The sequence below is a fragment of the Diachasma alloeum genome, unplaced genomic scaffold (assembly GCF_001412515.2).
Source record: "Diachasma alloeum isolate Michigan unplaced genomic scaffold, Dall2.0 Dall_scaffold_00603, whole genome shotgun sequence".
Taxonomy (NCBI): Eukaryota; Metazoa; Arthropoda; class Insecta; order Hymenoptera; family Braconidae; genus Diachasma; species Diachasma alloeum.
Genome location: NW_021680735.1, coordinates 669,426 through 687,479, shown reverse-complemented (window position 1 = coordinate 687,479; position 18,054 = coordinate 669,426). Strand labels below are relative to the sequence as shown.

Below are 18,054 nucleotides of genomic sequence, written 5' to 3'. Positions count from 1 at the left end.
GGGGCACAAACTGGGTCCATGGCGGTACACTGAGGAAAAAAACGCAGAGTTCTCAATCAAGTCTTGTGCCAAAAAAATCGTGTGGTAAAAATAATAAAAAAATTTTTTTTTGCGCCAAACATGCGAAACGTTCGCCGAGATTGAAAATTTTTATTGCAAAAATAGATTTAGTCTTTAGATCTATTTTTTCCATCTAAATCGCATTCAGTGTCACCATCCAGGAAATCCAAGAATATGTTTACCAGAATTATCTGGTTTTCGATTTATTTTCAGGGAAAAATAGAACTGAAATTTACAGTTCTCTTACATTTTCCCCCGAAATTCTGAATTTTCAATGACGAAATTCCATGAAATTTCAGTGGTAATTAAATTTGATAAAAATTTCCGAAAAGTGTACCGGAAATTTCAGACAAAAATTTTCAACAGTGTATGACTGATCCGCCTCTTCAGCCCAATATTCCGTTGTTGTTGAAAGTAGAACAATTATTCATGTTTTCGACCTTCAAATTCTCACCAAACAATCATTTTTTTGGTAATTTTCACTTAACGATTCTCTTGGCCCAGACTTGTTTAAGAACTTGTTAATTTTTCTCTCAGTGTACCACTTGATGAAAAGTTTTAGTAGTTGTACCGGAAATTTTAGATCCAATTACCGGATAACTCACTTTATTTGTCCATTGAATTGTTCACCGCAATAAAGAGAAGCACTGCAGACTTTGGTGAAATTTCCACCACATAAAACATTTTACATCAGTCACAAGAATCATGTAATCCACATATGGAACATCGTCCATAAACCCGCATTTAGTCATACATAAACCATGAAACTTTACGACAGCTGTAAAACTCAGTCATAAACCTCATATTTGCTGTTGATACTGACCTTGACAAGTTTTCCAGTCATCCTGAAGAACAAAACCGTCGGGGCAGAGGCAAAAAATCCTGCCGGCAGTGGAAAGACACGTGTGTGAGCAGCCAGCATTGTTATCGGAGCAATGCCCGGCCGTCTGACAGGTGTGATTGTCAGCCGAAAGAACAGCGCCGGGCAATCCCTCACAAGAACAAATATATCCACCCTCGGTATTACGACACCTGTCCTGACATGGCCCACGACCATTATTCTCCGAGCACTCGTCGACATCTGAATGTTCAAGTTATTAAATCCCGTCATTATTTTGTGGAACATTCTGCGTCTGCATTTATTTATGATTTATGAGGGGAAAAAAGCGGGTGAATAAATCGTAGTAGGGGACGGTGGGGTAAAATGGACACTAGACTTTTTTTCAATTACTCATAACTCAGAAACAAATTCATCAATGGAGCTCAGCTTAGGCTCATCACAAAGGGCAAGAATTGTTCTTTGCATTGAAAGAAAAATATTACATTTTATCATCATTTCAACCTGTCATTAACATTTTTAAAAAAGTGAAGTGTCCATTTTACTCCAATCTCCCCTAATTGAAAATATATCTTGAATTTTTCCTTTTTAGAACAAATTTGAGAATTATTTTGGTAAACTATGGAGTGCAGGAATAATTTTGCAAACTATAGTATTAATGCTTTCATATTAATACTTTTGGGGAGTGCAATATTGATAGTTTTTATTCCGAAATTGTTTAAAAATTAGTCGATAAAAAATGCATTCAGTTGAAAAAATGAATAAAGTTTAATTGAACGATGAATAATGAAAAAACAAATGAATCATTTTGTGTTAAATAATTTTGATATTGTAAAATCAATTGAATAATTTTTTTTTCTTTTAACTAACTCTTTAGGACAATTTAAAGTTTAAAAAAATGATTCAACTCATACATTTTTCAAAACAAATTCGACAATCTTTTTGCAAACATTATCAAAAGGGAGAGTAATTTTCAAAACTACACTATCAATAATTTGAAAAAAAAGTTTCTATCCCATGACTTTAAACATTTTACCGTTATTAATATAAAAAATAATAATAGAAATAAAACATATTAATTATAATAATTAAAGTAAATAAGTAAATTAATAATAATAAAATACAAATAATAATAGAATAATCATTCAATTTATTTCATGGACCCACCAGTCCCACAGATATCGCCGAAAAAATCTACCCTAAACATTTAAAATTTTCTCCCATGAATTACATTCCTCCCTCAAAATCAATATTCCAAGCTATTGAACTTCAATCACCCAATTTTTTATCCCCGTCATCTTTCGTTCTCCTGATATCCGTACCTATACAAGTGAACTTGTCGTCTCCATAATAAAGCCACATTCGCCAAATAATACTTTTATCGCCTTATGACATAAGATGCTATTTTTGAATCAAATAAGGAATGCTCTCACGAAATTTCCATTTTTTACAGAATTGTCCAAAAAATCGTATTCACCGTATTTGGAATTTATCAATCTATCACATTAGTTTTTTGAAGAACATCGTAAGAACAGTTTTCTCATAAGATGGAAAACCCGAGTTCATTCCAGTCAAAATTAATCCCGAAAATGATCATTCGTAAACACCTCCAATCCCCAAGAAAATGACCAAAAATCTCTAGTTAAACTCGATCCCCTCAATCGTCATCTACCCAATATTTTATTTCCCCAACCAACCGCACAAAATTATTTCACCCAACTTACTTCACGTATTTAATAACGAAAAAATCTACCCTAAACATTCAAAATTCTCTCCCATGAATTACATTCCTCCCTCAAAATCAATATTCCAAGCTATTGAACTTCAATCACCCAATTTTTTATCCCCGTCATCTTTCGTCCTCCTGATATCCGTACCTATACAAGTGAACTTGTCGTCTCCATATTTCATTCCTCCGGGGCACTGGCATCGATAGCTCCCCACAATATTGACACACGTATATTGACAACCACCATTTTCCTCCTCGCACTCATCCACATCTGTAAATACAAACCAAGATGTTGAAATAGTCCATAAAGAGACTTGATAAACTTTAATGACATTTGAATGCACATAATGTCACTGCTGTTATACTGTAATGTCGTTTAATAATGTAGGAGCTGTACCGATGCATTTATTGCCTCGAAGGCTGAATCCTTTGTGGCAGGAGCATTTGGCCATGCCATTGTCTACTGCACAAATGTGCTCACATTCTGAATGCAAACACAATTCATCAGGTTTTTTCGTGCACAATGGCTGTTCGCCTAGCCATTTACGATTTTTGCAGAAGAGGCGAGTGTTGTTTGACGACATTATGAAGCCAGTGGTGCATGTATAGTCCGCTTCGAGATATTCGTGCTCTGGTTTTGATGACCTTGGGTAAATAAGAAGAAGTTAATTGAGTGGAAATAATAGCTTGGGCGAAGAGGATTGAAAAATTATGTAGAACATCTCGGCAAATTTTACTGTGAGAACGGTAATCGCGGAGTGGAATGTAATCCAGTGAAAAATACTTTTTGCGGAGGATGTCTTGAGATTAAGTGGTGCCTGTACCGCTCACCTGAGGAATAACGATAATTATCGCATCTCAAATCATGATTTCGAATCAAAGAATAAATTATTACAGATAGAAATTGGAAATCGAAAATGAATAAAAATGTCCGAGAACTAAATTTCGGAAAATGATTTGATTTTACCTTTTTGTTAATAACAATTCAAGAATTATTGTTAATTCTACGTACATAATGTGAAGCATTGAATGTTGAAAAGATCTTTCAAATAAGCCATACGAATTAATATTGAGAATTTACTGAAATAGTAATGAGAAAGAATCCGAATAGAACGAGAACAGAGGGAGGGCGTTGGGACTTATATTTCGAATTCGTACGAAAAGTTAGTACCGGTGATGCGCGCTAGATGGAGAATTTTAAAATCCGTTTCCGCGAGTCCGATTGTTTTCCGAGTTATTAAGCTAAATATATCCCAAGACAATCGGACCTAACAGTTAGTCCCTATGGATTTCTGGAAAAAATTCTCATGTATTGCTGCTGCAGGTAACAATAACTGTTGAATCAAATAAGAACTAATTTGTTAATAAATTTTTTGAATCAAATAAGGAATGCTTTCACGAGATTTCCATTTTTTACAGAATTGTCCAAAAAATCGTATTTCACCGTATTTGGAATTTATCAATCTGTCACTAATTAGTTTTTTGAAGAACATCGTAAGAACAGTTCTCTCATAAGATGGAAAAACCGAGTTCATTCCAGTCAAAATTAATCCCGAAAATGGCCATTTGTAAACACCTCAAATCCCCAACAAAATTACCAAAAATCTCTAGCTAAACTCGATCCTCTCAATCGTCATCTACCCAATATTTTATTTCCCCAACCAGCCGCACAACATTATTTCACCCAACTTACTTCACGTATTTAATAACTCCATGGGGAATGTAAGGCGCAGGTACGAAGCTCCCATTCATGCAGGAGAGGTCACCCAGTGACTCTAAATTACCAACTCCCTCCAACAATTTTCCGTCCTCTCCAGAGTCATTTGTAGGTGAAGCACTCTCCGTATCACGGCCGAAAGTATCAGATAAATTGACCCCATCGATATTCCTCCCATTGATATCAGAATCCACTCCCTTCAATTGATCATAATTATCGAATTGATTATCGCTCACGGAAAAACCATTTTCCCGGCGTGAATTCACAATCTCCCTGCTCTCAACAGAAGCTCCACTCTCGCTCTCCAAAATTTCATTTTTCCTCAGCGATAATTCCGTCATTTTCTCATCACTTTTTGTCAATGCAAATGGCCGTTCTCGTCTCATTTTTATAATTTCTTTCTCAAGATTTCTCGTCAGTAACTTCTCCACATTTCTCTCAATTTTTTTCTGATTCAAGAAGTTTGTAAAATTCCAGTGAGAACGATTCCCTCTCGAATTATTGAATAGTTGAGGGGAATCCTCGGAGGTGAGTGCAGAAAGTAAATTTTTCTCATCCCGTGATTTTAATTTTCTAGATTGGGTTCTCTCGTGCGACCTCGATCGCCAGTAGCCCCTGTCAGGTCCTTTATCAACTCTCATTAATGATTCATCCTGCTCCTTGCTCCTCGCTTGGGTGAAGTATTTGCGAGCTCTCAGGTGTTTATATTTTTTATGATTCCGATAATCGTTTTTTCGTCGCTTATTGGATCTCCCCGGTGCTGAAAAATTTATGGCTGTTCTTATTGGAGTTTTTTTTGGGGTGTGTGGGAGCAGAGATCGGCAGGAAAATAATTTCGACTATTAATATTTCATTACCATATCAATGGTTAATAAAAAGAATTGAATTATGATTTTTTTCGTAATGAATAATAATACCAAATGTAGTTCTCATTGTGATGCTAATGAGAAATGAAAGTGAAAAAAGATACAAATAATTTATCAATCAACACTGAGAAAAAAAATTACTTTTGCCAAGGAATCATTTTCTTGGGAGAAGAATTTATTTTTTGCGGAGCGTATTTCTCCAGGCCAGTCATTATCAAGGAGTCCAAGTCCACCTCTAAATATTACAATTATGTTCAATTATGGGATGATTATATTACATATGACCTTGAATGAACTCCATTGACAATTATTAACCTTTAAAATTATTTCAAATTATTATACGTTAGAAAACCTCGAAATTGAAAAAATTGAAAAAAAATGAAGCGTGTTCATTCAAGGTCATATGTAGCATAATCATCTCATTATTCAACATAATTGTAATATTTGGAGATGGACATGGACCACCTGGGAATGACTGGCCTAGAGAAATAAGCTCCTAAAAAAAATAATTCTTCTCCCAAGAAAATCATTCCTTGGCAAAAGTAATTTTTTTTCCCAGTGAATAATGGTACAAAATTGATTTTCATTATTATGTCAATGGAAAATGAAAACCAGCAAATCCCAATTTCTGTCGTCATGAATAATGAAAGCAAATCAATTTTTCATTATCGTAGTAATAGATACAAATCGTATCTATCATAATAATATCCTTTAACGTCACAAGATGTGAAACACTATATAAACTCTTTTCTTCATTGAAAATTGATTGCCGTATGACGGACCTAACTGCCCAACAGCTAATTTTTGGTTCATTGTCCATTTTAACTTGCTTCTTAGTTTAGCTCTTCCCTAAAAATATTCAATTTATGAGATAGATTTCATTATTAATTAGAGGAGTATTCAATAATGTCTACCCATAATTACTGATTAATTGAGGAATAGAAACTTTTTATTTCTGACTACCATCATAAGGAATGGCATTTCAATAATCATTGTCCATTGTCACAGTAATGAATATTTTGACGGTCAACATAACCAATTAACAGAATAATGAAAATATTTTTGTTTTCATTATTGATTAGATGAATATTGAGAAAGATTTTCGATTTGATTATTGATTGAATGACTACTCTAAAATATTCAAGTGGAATTCCTGATGAGATAAATAATAGTTTTTTATTGTTAATTATTCCTCTTTGATACGGTATTTGAAAAATGTGAATTTCTCAATACTCATAGATAATATTGTCGCATTAAAATCAAAGGGGCGTAAGTGCCATTTCTCTGAGATTTTTTTTCTCTTAATACCAAAGGGGCGTATGTTTTTTTTTTCCTTCGAAATGGAGTTTTCTCAACTTATGAAAGGTTTTTTGTGGACAAATTTCTGAAGTGGCAAATGGACGTAAGTCCGACTAGCAACTACTGAAGGGGCGTATCTCCAGCACATACGCCTCTTTCTTTTTATACTTTTTGTTTCTTTTCTAGCTCATATTGAGAATGAATAATTCCAAAGGGGCGTAACTCAGGCACATACGTCCCTTTGTTTTTGAAGCAATAATCACAGAGGGGCGTAACTCCAATATATATGTCCCTTCATTTGTTACTGTTCGTTCCTATTGATTCATCAAGTATAAACGGAATCACATGCACTACAGCCCTAATAATAAATAATATTTGATTCTACATTAACCTCCCCTCCCTCCCTCTCATCATGAATGTTCAAATTATTTCCCTTTGATTTTTTGCTTGAATGAAACAATTTCATGAGAAATATCAGTAACTAAACTAAAATTTTCTAAAATTTTCTTCTAAATTTATTCGATTTCATTCATTAATTTATTTCATTTTTTTAAATTATAACTACGAATTTCAGGAAATTATCTGTATGAAATTTCGAGTCGTGACTGCTTTGAACACTTCGGAAGAAAATGAGACCATAAAGGAAGAAGAAAATAGTTAAAGCGTTTTATGTTGATATAACAATATAAAACTCATTATCGCGAGTAGACCTAAGATATAATGAGAGAGAGGCGTATGTGGGACTTACGCCCTTTTCGTTTTATTTCAACATGAAATGTGTCATCCGAAGTGCACAACACATAATGTAAAAAGGGCGTAAGTGTCATTTTTTGAATGAAATGAAACAGGCGTAAGTGTGGAGATACGCCCCTTTCCCGTTGAAATATAGCAATTACGCCTTTTTCCTAGATTTTTTTTTTCCGATTTTTGGTCAGAAATTCCATGAAAAACAGAAAAAACAGGAATTCGGAACATACGCCCCTTTCACTTTTAAAATGGGTGTTTTGGCACTTACGCCCCTTTGATTTTAATGCGACGATATAATGAAAAATATTTACACGTTATTAGCTATTAAGTAAAATAGTATATTTCGTAACGAGTGCAAAAAACATTTTTTCACGAGTTACGAACAATATTTTTCATCACAATGTGCCGGAAAGTCGACTTTTAGGCACGCGGAGCGTGCATGAAAAGTTCACTTTTCATCACAGCGTGATGAAAAATATATATTTGCGGTGTAAATATTGGTGAAAATAATATTTGTGCCGATCTCTGTGTGGAAGTAGAGAGGGTCTACTTACTAGAGTGTACTTTGAGATCAGGAATTTTTGAGTTATCATTGAAGTAATTTACCGGAGTGTCAATCGGCGTCTTGTCCTGGGGGAGAGTGGAGGGGGGTTTTAGGGCGGCTGGTGAGTGCTTCCGTTCGTTGGAGAGCATTGTGTCCCAGCTGGTTTGGAATGAATTGAAATGTTTCAGTTTAGGACAGATAAAAGTAATGTCACAATTTCAGACCCCTATTGTAGAACGAATGAGGGATTTTTTCGCTATGAGAAATATTTGTGGAATCAGCAATTGATGGCATCTAAACAAATTCTTTACGACATCATTCAATCAAATCAGCACATTTTTTTTTCGCTATCGTGGGACAACCGATTTTCAAAGAAATTCGAAAATTAGAAAACACCTTTTAATCGATGAATTGAATTTTAATTAATGGGGATCGATAGGGTTCAAAAATAGCTACATTTGGGAAAAAAGATTCAATTCCATCTGTTCATTAGCCCATCAATATTAAATTTCTGTAATATTGCAAGGATTTGACCCTTACATTAATAAAAGTTTAAAATATACCGAACAAATTTTAGAAATAGTATAATATTAGTAATCTAATTCTTCCGGTTAATGATGAATTAAATATTTGATAATATGGACCTGTAAATTTACCATTAATTGAATTATTCTACTTTTTCAAAAGGGAGTTCTCGATTCCACAAATAATCGACAAAATTCCTACCTAAATTATTGATTAATAAAATAGTTAAAAATTTGAATATTCAACTTCATGATACTTAAGTAATTAAAACAACGAAATTAGCTGTGTAGGAGTCGATTTAAAAAAAAAACTAACTCATAATTGCTATCGTACACTGTTTTGCAAAAATTAAAAAAAATCTTTTGTAGCTGAAAAATTGGAGGCCCTGGAGTATTTTTAATACTTCAAGCGTCTGTGGGACAAATGAACGATAAGAAAATTGTTTTTGCACTAATTATTTATTTTTAGCCCGCAAATTTTAAAACTCAGCAGTCTCTCCTTGAATCACGAGGATCCGAAAATGCAGTGTCTATTGAAATCAATCCAATTATTCAAAAAATTCCACTTGTCTCATGTTTTTTATCACCAATTGACGATGAATTGTGAAAGTTAGTAATTAAAAATAATATCTCACATCAATTGCTCTTTCGGGCTCTCGAAATCATGAAGATCATTCCAACTCAGTTGAGATTCCACTTGATAGTGTGGAGTACCCTCAATGTTTTGGCAAAAACCTGAAAGAAAGATGAAGAAGAAACGTGAGAAATGAACGTCCCATGTGCTTCACTCAAGTGGCCACCCCAGAATCCATCCGCAACAGAACACGAAAAGAAATGATTAAGAATGGAAAAAAAATGTACAAAGAGACGTAAAGTTGTTGCCAACTCAACTCGATGACAATTCGGAAAAGTTTTTCCTCGGGTCTGTGTCGCTGGCAAGTTTTCTTACATCGTCAACCCAAGTTCAGTTTCAGTTTTCTAGGTACATTCGAAGGGTGAATAGAGGCGACGAGAGTTCATAGTAACGGCGAGGGCGCCAGGGTGATGATGGAACGTAGCAAGCGCTTCTTACCTCGGAAAAAGCATTCTATCCAGGTTCATTTTAGCGAAATCCAGCTATATCGAACTTTTTTATCTGATTTTATACATTGTAAAAGTTCACTCAGTATTTTACGTGGATATTCACGAATATACCTTTTCCAATGCGACGACATCTTCGGAGTTGGTGAGAGTTTGTCATTAAAAGTAAGAAGAAAGTGTGCCAACAATATTCTTTCGTCCGTTCAATTTTTTTCGACCCACTTTAATTTTGGAGATGGAAAATTTTTGATTGCGAATAAATATTCGTGAATTCTTGGGTACATGGAGAGAAATATTCAATGGGGAATCGTTTTTCGGCAATTTTTATCGGAATGGAAGAGAAGAAATCTGAAATGTTCAGTAAATTTTCAGGTTCATCACCGAACAAAGTACGAAATTGTCACGTAGTTTTTCCCGAAGAAGTAAAATCTTACAGAAAGCTGGTAAGTTATTTCTACGTTCCGTTCCGTAAAATTTCTCAATCGTTGGGGAAAAATTACGGATCGAATTGTTGTCCCTACAAGGGTGAGTCATCAGACAGGTAGTAAAAAAAAATTTCTTATTTCGACATTTCTGGCACCTCCGAGGGTTTCATTAGCATTAGAGGGGTCAATAATTACAGATTCAACATTCACTTGACGAAAAAAATTCGATTTTGACCCTTGACCCAGTGAAAATGAAAAAGTATTTTTTTTCGTCCTTTCTGTCGCCGCCGAGGGTTCCATCGACATCAGGAGGGTTAATAAATACAGAATCAACGTTTACTATTTTCTATTTAAACACCGCATGCAAACTGAGAGATGAGGGTGGCTAAAATATATTCTGCAACCCTCTCTCTTTGTTGGGTACAAATTTCAACCCTCCGCATACATGCCTTCCCCCTCCACCCCCTCGTGAAATCCCCAGGCCTAGGTAGTACAGAGGAGGACTTCTCACGGCCGAAAAGAATTGATGATGTCGAAAGGAAAACTACGTCGCAAAACTCCACGGACGGAAATATTTAATAGAAAAACCTATCGAATTCGTTAGAAAATTCTATTGAAATTCTATTGAGCTGTTCTATTAGTTTTTGGCCGATTCTATTGAAATGTTCAATAGAAAATATTCAGTAGAAAAAGTCAATAGAATTCCATTTTTCTATATAACTTATTCTATTGAGATATTTTCTATAGAATTTCCTCGGCTCAAATTTGGTAAGTTTTTTCGTTTGATTTTCTTGATGAGAAGAAACTAAAAATAGAGTGAAAAAAACGTAGAAAACTAGAGTCGAGCAAATTCTATAGAAAATATATGAAAAGAATAAGTCGAATTCTGTTGACTTTTTCTATTGAGTCGAAAAATCGAATTCTGTTGAGTTTCTCTATTGAATGTTTTCTATTGAACGTGTCAATAGAATCAGCCAAAAACTAATAGAAAGTTTAATAGAAATTCAATAGAATTTTCGAACGAATTCGATAGATTTTTCTATTAAATTTTTTCGTCCGTGTCATTAGGATTTAGCAGGTCAATCTAGGTCTGGAGAGATCTTAAAAGACCTGGGTACGTCCAATTAGAACCAAATCCCCGACGCGGGAATCAGCAATCACTGTGTCACCGGATTTCTAGATGAATGAGCTCTCGCAAATTAGGATTAACATTTTTGTTTGTTATGTAGTAGTCGAATATATATGTTAACCCGTAATCGCATTATGTTTGTCTACCCGTCGCTCAATTCCAGTCGGGATACTCAATCAGGGAATTCCCGAAATATCGTGTTTCAACAAATATTAAGTTTCGTTTACATTACGGTGGCTGATAGCAGCCGTTGACATGGCAACATGCAGAGCAGAGAATCGAAGTGGGAATCGTGCAAATATCATTGCATAATAGGTACATACGATCTTATTTCTGGGTATCGTATTTACGTTCCTGCATCCAAACCTGTATTTTCCTCGTATTTCTGGGATGTATGTAAACATTTGTGCATCAGGACCGAATATCGAGCAAAAGGAATGCAAATCATATCGCGAATGTATATATTCGGGGTAGGGCAAAGGGATCATCGGGGGTGAAAACCCCAAATTTTTAGACTTTTCGAGTAAAAAAAATATTTTCATTTTAGGGATTGGAACTTCTTTGAATTTTTCAACTGCAAAATGTTCATGAGCACCCCTTCGACCCCCGAAAAAAGATTCAAATCATTCGAAGTAGGGTAAACGGGCGATCAGGGGTGGAAACCCCAAATTTTTGGATTTTTCTAGTATAAAAAAATATTTCCATTCCAGGGGTTGAAATCTACCTAAATTTTCCGACTGCAAAATGTTCATGGGCACCTCCGCGACTTCCAAAAAAAGATTCGACTCAGTCGGAGTAGGGCAAAGGGGTGATCGCGGGTGAAAACCCCAAATTTTTAAATTTTTCTAGTAAAAAAAAAATTTTTTATTCCAGTGGTTGGAGCCTACCTAAATTTTTCAAGTGCAAAATGTTCATGAGCACCCCCTCGACTCCCGAAAAAAGATTCAAATCCAATGAATTATTTCGACCGGTATATTCATACGCTATATTATCCCCTGGGCATTTAAAATTTATACCTTAAAAACATGTAAGCTGACCGAGTAAAGAGCCTAGGGGATAAAGATTCAAATCATTCGGAGTAGGCTAAAGGGGTGATCGGGGGTAAAAACCCCAAATTTTTAGATTTTTCTAGTAAAAAAAATACTTCTCTTCCAGGGGTTGGAATCTACCTAAATTTTTCAACTGCAAAATGTTAATGGGCACCCCCTCAATTCCAGGAAAAAGATTCAAATCATTCGGAGTAGGGCAAAGGGGTGATCGAGAGTGGAAACCCCTAATTTTTAGATTTTTCTAGTAAAAAAAAATATTTCCATTCTGGGGGTTGGAACTTCCTTGAATTTTTCAACTGCAAAATGTTCATGGGCATCCCCTCGCCCCCCCGAAAAAGGTTCAAATCATTCGGAATAGGGTAAAGGGGTGACCAGGGGTGAAACCCCTAAATTTTTTAATTTTTCTAGTAAAAAAAAAAATATTTCCATTTCAGGGGTTGAAACCTACCTAAATTTTTCAACTGCAAAATGTTGATGGGCACCCCCTCGACCTCCGAAACAGATTCAAATTATTCGAAGTACGGTAAAAGGGTCATCGGGGGTGAAAACCCCAAATTTTTAGATTTTTCTAGTAAAAAAAATATTTTTATTCTGGGGTTAGAACCCCCCATTTCATTTTGCCGTGGTTTCCCCCTACGTCACCAAAATAAATTCCGAATACCTCCCACGTACTGTCCCCCGCATTTGGGTCACCCTGTCGATCCCAAGAAACTTTTCCAATCCTATTATTTAAACGAAACAGTCAACAGTTGTTGACCATCCCAGAACAAATCCCGGAAGAACTTCCATCAACAAACTCCCCTAAAAACAACTGTTGAAATAATCCTCCTTCCAAATAAACTGCAGAGGCACTAGCAAAGATCTCACTGTAATCCCTTCCACAATCCCAATTAAATTTAATTTCTCCTCATTAATAATTCCCCCAAGTAACCCGTAATTCCCTGAAATATTGTTTACTCCCTCGGACCCTACCAAGCTCACTCGAGACAACAATAAAAGAATAATCCCCCCTAAAATGTAAATTGGGTATCTCACAACCAGAAGACGCGTAATCTGTACCATAGCATTCTCCTAATGAGGCAATTTTTCCTCTCTCACTCCCTCGACCAGACACTTTTCTCTTTAACACCAGCCTCTGAATAAACTTTTGTCGTGATAGTTTAAGCCCAGTTGGAACTGACTTTTGTCAGTGCTTAACATTTCAAAGTGTCGGGGTTAAACCTCCCGTATTTACATTCTTTTTCTCTCAACCTTAAACTCTCCGGCGAGGAAAAAAACCAGAGAGAGGGAAAAGTCAGCCGAAAAATGAAGAAAATAATACGAGGCGCACCGACGTAATTTATGACTAGTTGGAAATAACAAGAAAATTGAATTATTACTTGTCGATACTTCTTCTATTTATTTTCGTATTTATTCTGCACCACTCGCATTGTCTGCTTTATCGNGGGGGGGGGGGGGGGGGGTTGGGGGTTGAGGCGAGTGGTAATAATAATAGAGAAAAATAATCGAAAGTAATACGGGTAACGATGAGAAATACCGGCAGAAATAGCAGGAGAAAACATTTATAGAATTTTTTAAAGGGATGAGGTACAGACTAACTCTGTTGTTTGTATGGACTGGCCTCATGTGAGGCGCTTCTCCGCTAGGTGATCTTTTCTTTTGGTTTTGGTGTACGAGAGAACACTCCATGATCGTTGGAAATAAACATCCATCTTCGGGGAGAAAACAACAGCAATAATAGCTCTACCAACATAATGGAACTTTTCCATCAGTCTTGAATCTGCTAGACACGCGAATGGAGCGAGACTCACACTATAGGGGGGGGGAGGGGGGCTTTCATCGGGAATTTCAGGGTATTTTTGGGTGAATCGAAGGATATTGGGTGAACAGCTGGGGGAGGGAGCATTCTTTGCTGCAGGGATAGCCATCACACTGCATTCTGATATCCGGTACACTTTTTGGAAATTTTTATCGAATTTAATTACCACTGAAATTTCAAGGAATTTCGTACTTGAAAATTTAGAATTGCGTGGATAATTAAAGAGAATTGTAAATTTCAGTTCCATTTTTCTCCGAAAATGAACAGAAGACCAGAAAATTCTGGTAAATATGTTCTTGAATTTTCAGGACAGTATAGAGATCAGTGACACTAAATGCGTTTTATGGGAAAAAATCATGAAAGTTGAGATTTCACTGAAAATTTAATGTAATTTGGCACTGAATATTCATATTAGATTGGAAATTCAATAAAATTAAGTTTTTCATGATGAATGATCATTGAATTTTCAATGACAATTTGGATTTTCACACCTATTGTGAATTATTTGCATGTCATTAACAATGTTCAAATTAAGATTTCTTGAGCGATAAAAGGACGTATCAAAAACAGATACACTGAGAAAAAAATTCTAATATCTGAAACATTTTCTTGAGATGAGTAATTTTTCTTCAATAGTTTCATTCTCCTAGGCATCTTAGGTGGCCCGAGGAAACTCACATCCTTTAAAATATTCTTGTACTCAAGACTGATTTTGTCGCAAATGAACTCACTCAAATCGCGTAGAAGAATCGTCAAGCTTCAAGTATCTATTGTTTTTCATGATTTTCTTGTTATGCAGTTGCAATATTTCGATATGTAATACACTGTTAAAAAAATTTAACTGAATTTTCCAGAAAATGACACGGAATTCAATTTAACGGAAAAAAGTCTATGAAACTTCAAGTTTTCCTGAAAATTCAAGGAAATTCCTGATTTTTCAGTGGAAGAACCATGAAGATTCCGAAATTTCCATGAATTTTCAATGTAAACATGATAATTCAATAAGAAATTGCTCTGAAGTTTCAAAAAATTGAAAATTCAAGGATATTTTTGCTTGAATTTTCCCAATTTCCATTAATTTTTATGGAATCATTTAACTGAAATTTAAAGTTTCCATGAATATTCCACGAAAAGCACGAATTGTCAATGGTAAAATTCCCTGAAATTTCAATGAAACCGTCACTTGTTTCATATTTCAAGACTAAACCCTGGAAACTTCAATGAAATTTTTTTAACAGTGTATATTCATTATATACTGCGCAACGATAGTGGTAAATAAGAACTCATTCGTGTTCTGTGAACCGCGATCATTCAGTGATTTGAACCATTGAAAATAATTTACTTCTCTCAAGTAAACATGGTCTACATAGTAGAAAATTCTTTGCTCAGTGTGCCTATAAATTCTCAGTTAATTAAATTTATTTAAATAATGTTGAAATGATGTTCAATCATTCCAGAATTCGATACCTTTCGAGTGTTCTCAACCGATTCACTCTAGTCAGAATCTAAGACAATTGCTCAAATAACGCCTAGGTAGATTGCAGTCAAACGGAGCCGAAAGCCGGTGACGAGATTTGGCTAACAAGGCTCATCACCTAGATTACACAGATACCCTACGCTGTTGGAAAAAAAATGAATTTTCATGAACAGTTGACTACCAATTTTTTGGCCAGTGACACTGAATGTGTTTTAGGGGGAAAAAAATCATGAAATTTCAGGTTTCACTTTGTGATGTCGCGAGACACTTTACGAGACAAAACTTTGGAGAGATGATCTCGGTCTCGATGAACTTGGAAATCATTGCTCTTGTCTTAGTCTCAAAATACGCAGTATCGACTCCTCTCGTGATGACTCCGAGGCAATTTATCTCATCTCGGTCTCAACCTTTTCCTGTTTTTTAGTGTAAAATCACGGTTTTCGTCTCGGTTTGTCTCGTCTCGGTTTTCTACACTTAAAAAACGCGAAAAACTGGAAACCGAGATGAGATAAATTGACTCGGAGTCATTACGAAAGAAGTCGATATTGTGTATTTCGAGGCTGAGATGAGAGCAAAGATTTCCATGTTCATTGAGACCGAGATCATCTTTCCATAGTTTTGTTTCGTGATGTCTCGTAAAATGTCCCGCGTACATATTAGAAATTTTTATTCTCTCAGTGTATGCTATAATTAATCATTAAATTGAGCTAGTCCCCTTCAGTGTACTTCACGTGAAGTAAAGTACTGAAGGCCTCTGCCTCTGCCGAATGCTTCAAGAAAATACACGGGAGACCTGAGAAGAAATTTTCCATTAGTGTAGTGTCTCATTAAATATTCAATGCGCACGGGTGTTCCAAGCGTCTCATTCTCCAATGTTTCGATTAAAGTGTCACTTTCATTGGATATAATGGCAGCTCCGTAGGTATTCAAATGGCGCAGTATCGAGTAGAAAATATCGGCGCAGATTTTCTCTAATGAAGTTCTTTAATCAAGAATCAACGAACAGAAGCAGCAGAAATCTATCTCTGTCGCTTCATTAAGGCTCCATTCGTTTTCTATTCACGCGATTGAATTTCTCGTTGATGATCGATATTTCCAGGCCATTACTTGTTCTCATCTGACGTCATTGTGGTGATCATTAAAATCAACCTCTTATGCTTTCGACGCTCATGAGGGACACACTGAGCACAACGGAATGCACAGGAAAATATAAAGGTAAATTACGTTTTGTTAGGCGCAATTTACGCTATCCAAGTGCTTTGGCTGTTTTTTCTCCAGTGAAATGCTTTTTCACTACTGACTTATCTCCCGGTTGAGTTTTTGAGGAATATTTCCGAATCTAAGGGAGATAGCGAAATTTTTGCAATTACATTTGTTGTAACTCTCAATCAGGGATAGCCAAATTTGTAATATTTTATTACAATTACTTTTGAGCCCCTAAATGGAAAAACATCAATCTTGTAATTTTTTGAGTAATTAAATATCATCAATTCAAATATTCAAATTTTTAACTATTTTATCAATCAATAATTTAAGGTAGGAAGATTGACGATTACTTGCGTAATCGAAAATCCCCCTTTCTAAAATTTGAATTATTCACTTAGTAGTAAATTTACAGTTGCATATTAACAAATTTTAAATATTTCATTATTCGTAAAAAATCAGATTATTAATATTATATTATTGGAAAAATTGAATCAACATATTTTAAACCTTCAATAATGTAAGGGTCAAATTTTTGCAATATTACAGAAATTTAATATTGATGGGGATCCCTGCTTTCAATCGGCTCAAAAAAGGTTATAATAAACCTTTTGCTATCTCCCTTAGATTCCGAGATATTCATTGAAAACTGGTCAATAGTCAAAATTGACTTATACCATTTTACCACTTCGCTACTGAATTGACAAATTTGATTTATTTTAACCGAACGAATGACTTTTTTTTACTCAACAAGGTTTTTACTCGGTCAACAAAATTATTTACAGTATTTACATGTATGAAAACTAGTTTAGAAAAATTGATGTACAGTATCGCGTTTTTGTAGGTAAACTTCTGGCCAATTAGCGGCTCTGCAGTTGAAGGGGTAACGGAACCGACTACAAAAAGACGTTTACCAAAAACAAGTTTTCTTGGATTCTCTGCAATGAGAATCAATGAAACTTTTTCCCCGTATTGAGAGTAGCGGAACGCATCGCTCTGTTCTCATGCTTTTCTTATTTATGCAAAAAAAAATGCAAATTATTTAACGGCAAGGACCAGGGCAAGGCCGACGCCATTTTATTTGTAGGAATCTGCCAAGTCATGGTAGAAAAACCAATTTTTTGTAGATTTTTCTTGGGCGATGGCTATTTTCATGAGAAGAGAGCGATCGAGTGAGGTCCAAGACCGAGATTTTGAGTACAAAAACGTACTTTTATTGCGTAATTTTCGTAAAAACTTGTTTATGATGATTGGGTGATATCCAAGAGGCAACATGTCCTTTACAGGGCACCAATTGTAAGAGGGAAGTACTTTTACGAGTCAGAAGATGATGTAGAATGTTTCCATACCATTATTATTTATTTATATCCATTTATTTATATTTTATGGGCTTTTGTACTTTTCACGTACAAAATCCAAAAAACCAACCGCAATATCGCTAGGGGGGACCCCTAACCTTTGCGTGCGACGGGTTTCGTTACCCCTTAATCTTTTATGTGAGAATGTATTTCTCTGTTTTAGCTATCCGAAAAATATATATTGACGTTT

At 35.3% G+C, this 18,054-nt stretch overlaps 1 protein-coding gene across 1 annotated transcript in view; it reads right to left on the bottom strand.

Annotated features, from left to right (window-relative positions):
- The window catches only part of LOC107043579, a 52,410-nt gene that overhangs the window by 17,196 nt on the left and 17,160 nt on the right, over nt 1–18,054 (bottom strand). The window contains exons 2-7 of the mRNA XM_015265128.2: nt 8,960–9,059; nt 7,811–7,959; nt 4,321–5,104; nt 3,025–3,272; nt 2,776–2,898; nt 884–1,141 (exon numbers count right to left, since the gene is read on the bottom strand). Coding sequence (XP_015120614.1) covers nt 884–1,141; nt 2,776–2,898; nt 3,025–3,272; nt 4,321–5,104; nt 7,811–7,959; nt 8,960–9,059 — 1,662 coding nt within the window. The remainder of the gene's footprint in view (nt 1–883; nt 1,142–2,775; nt 2,899–3,024; nt 3,273–4,320; nt 5,105–7,810; nt 7,960–8,959; nt 9,060–18,054) is intronic.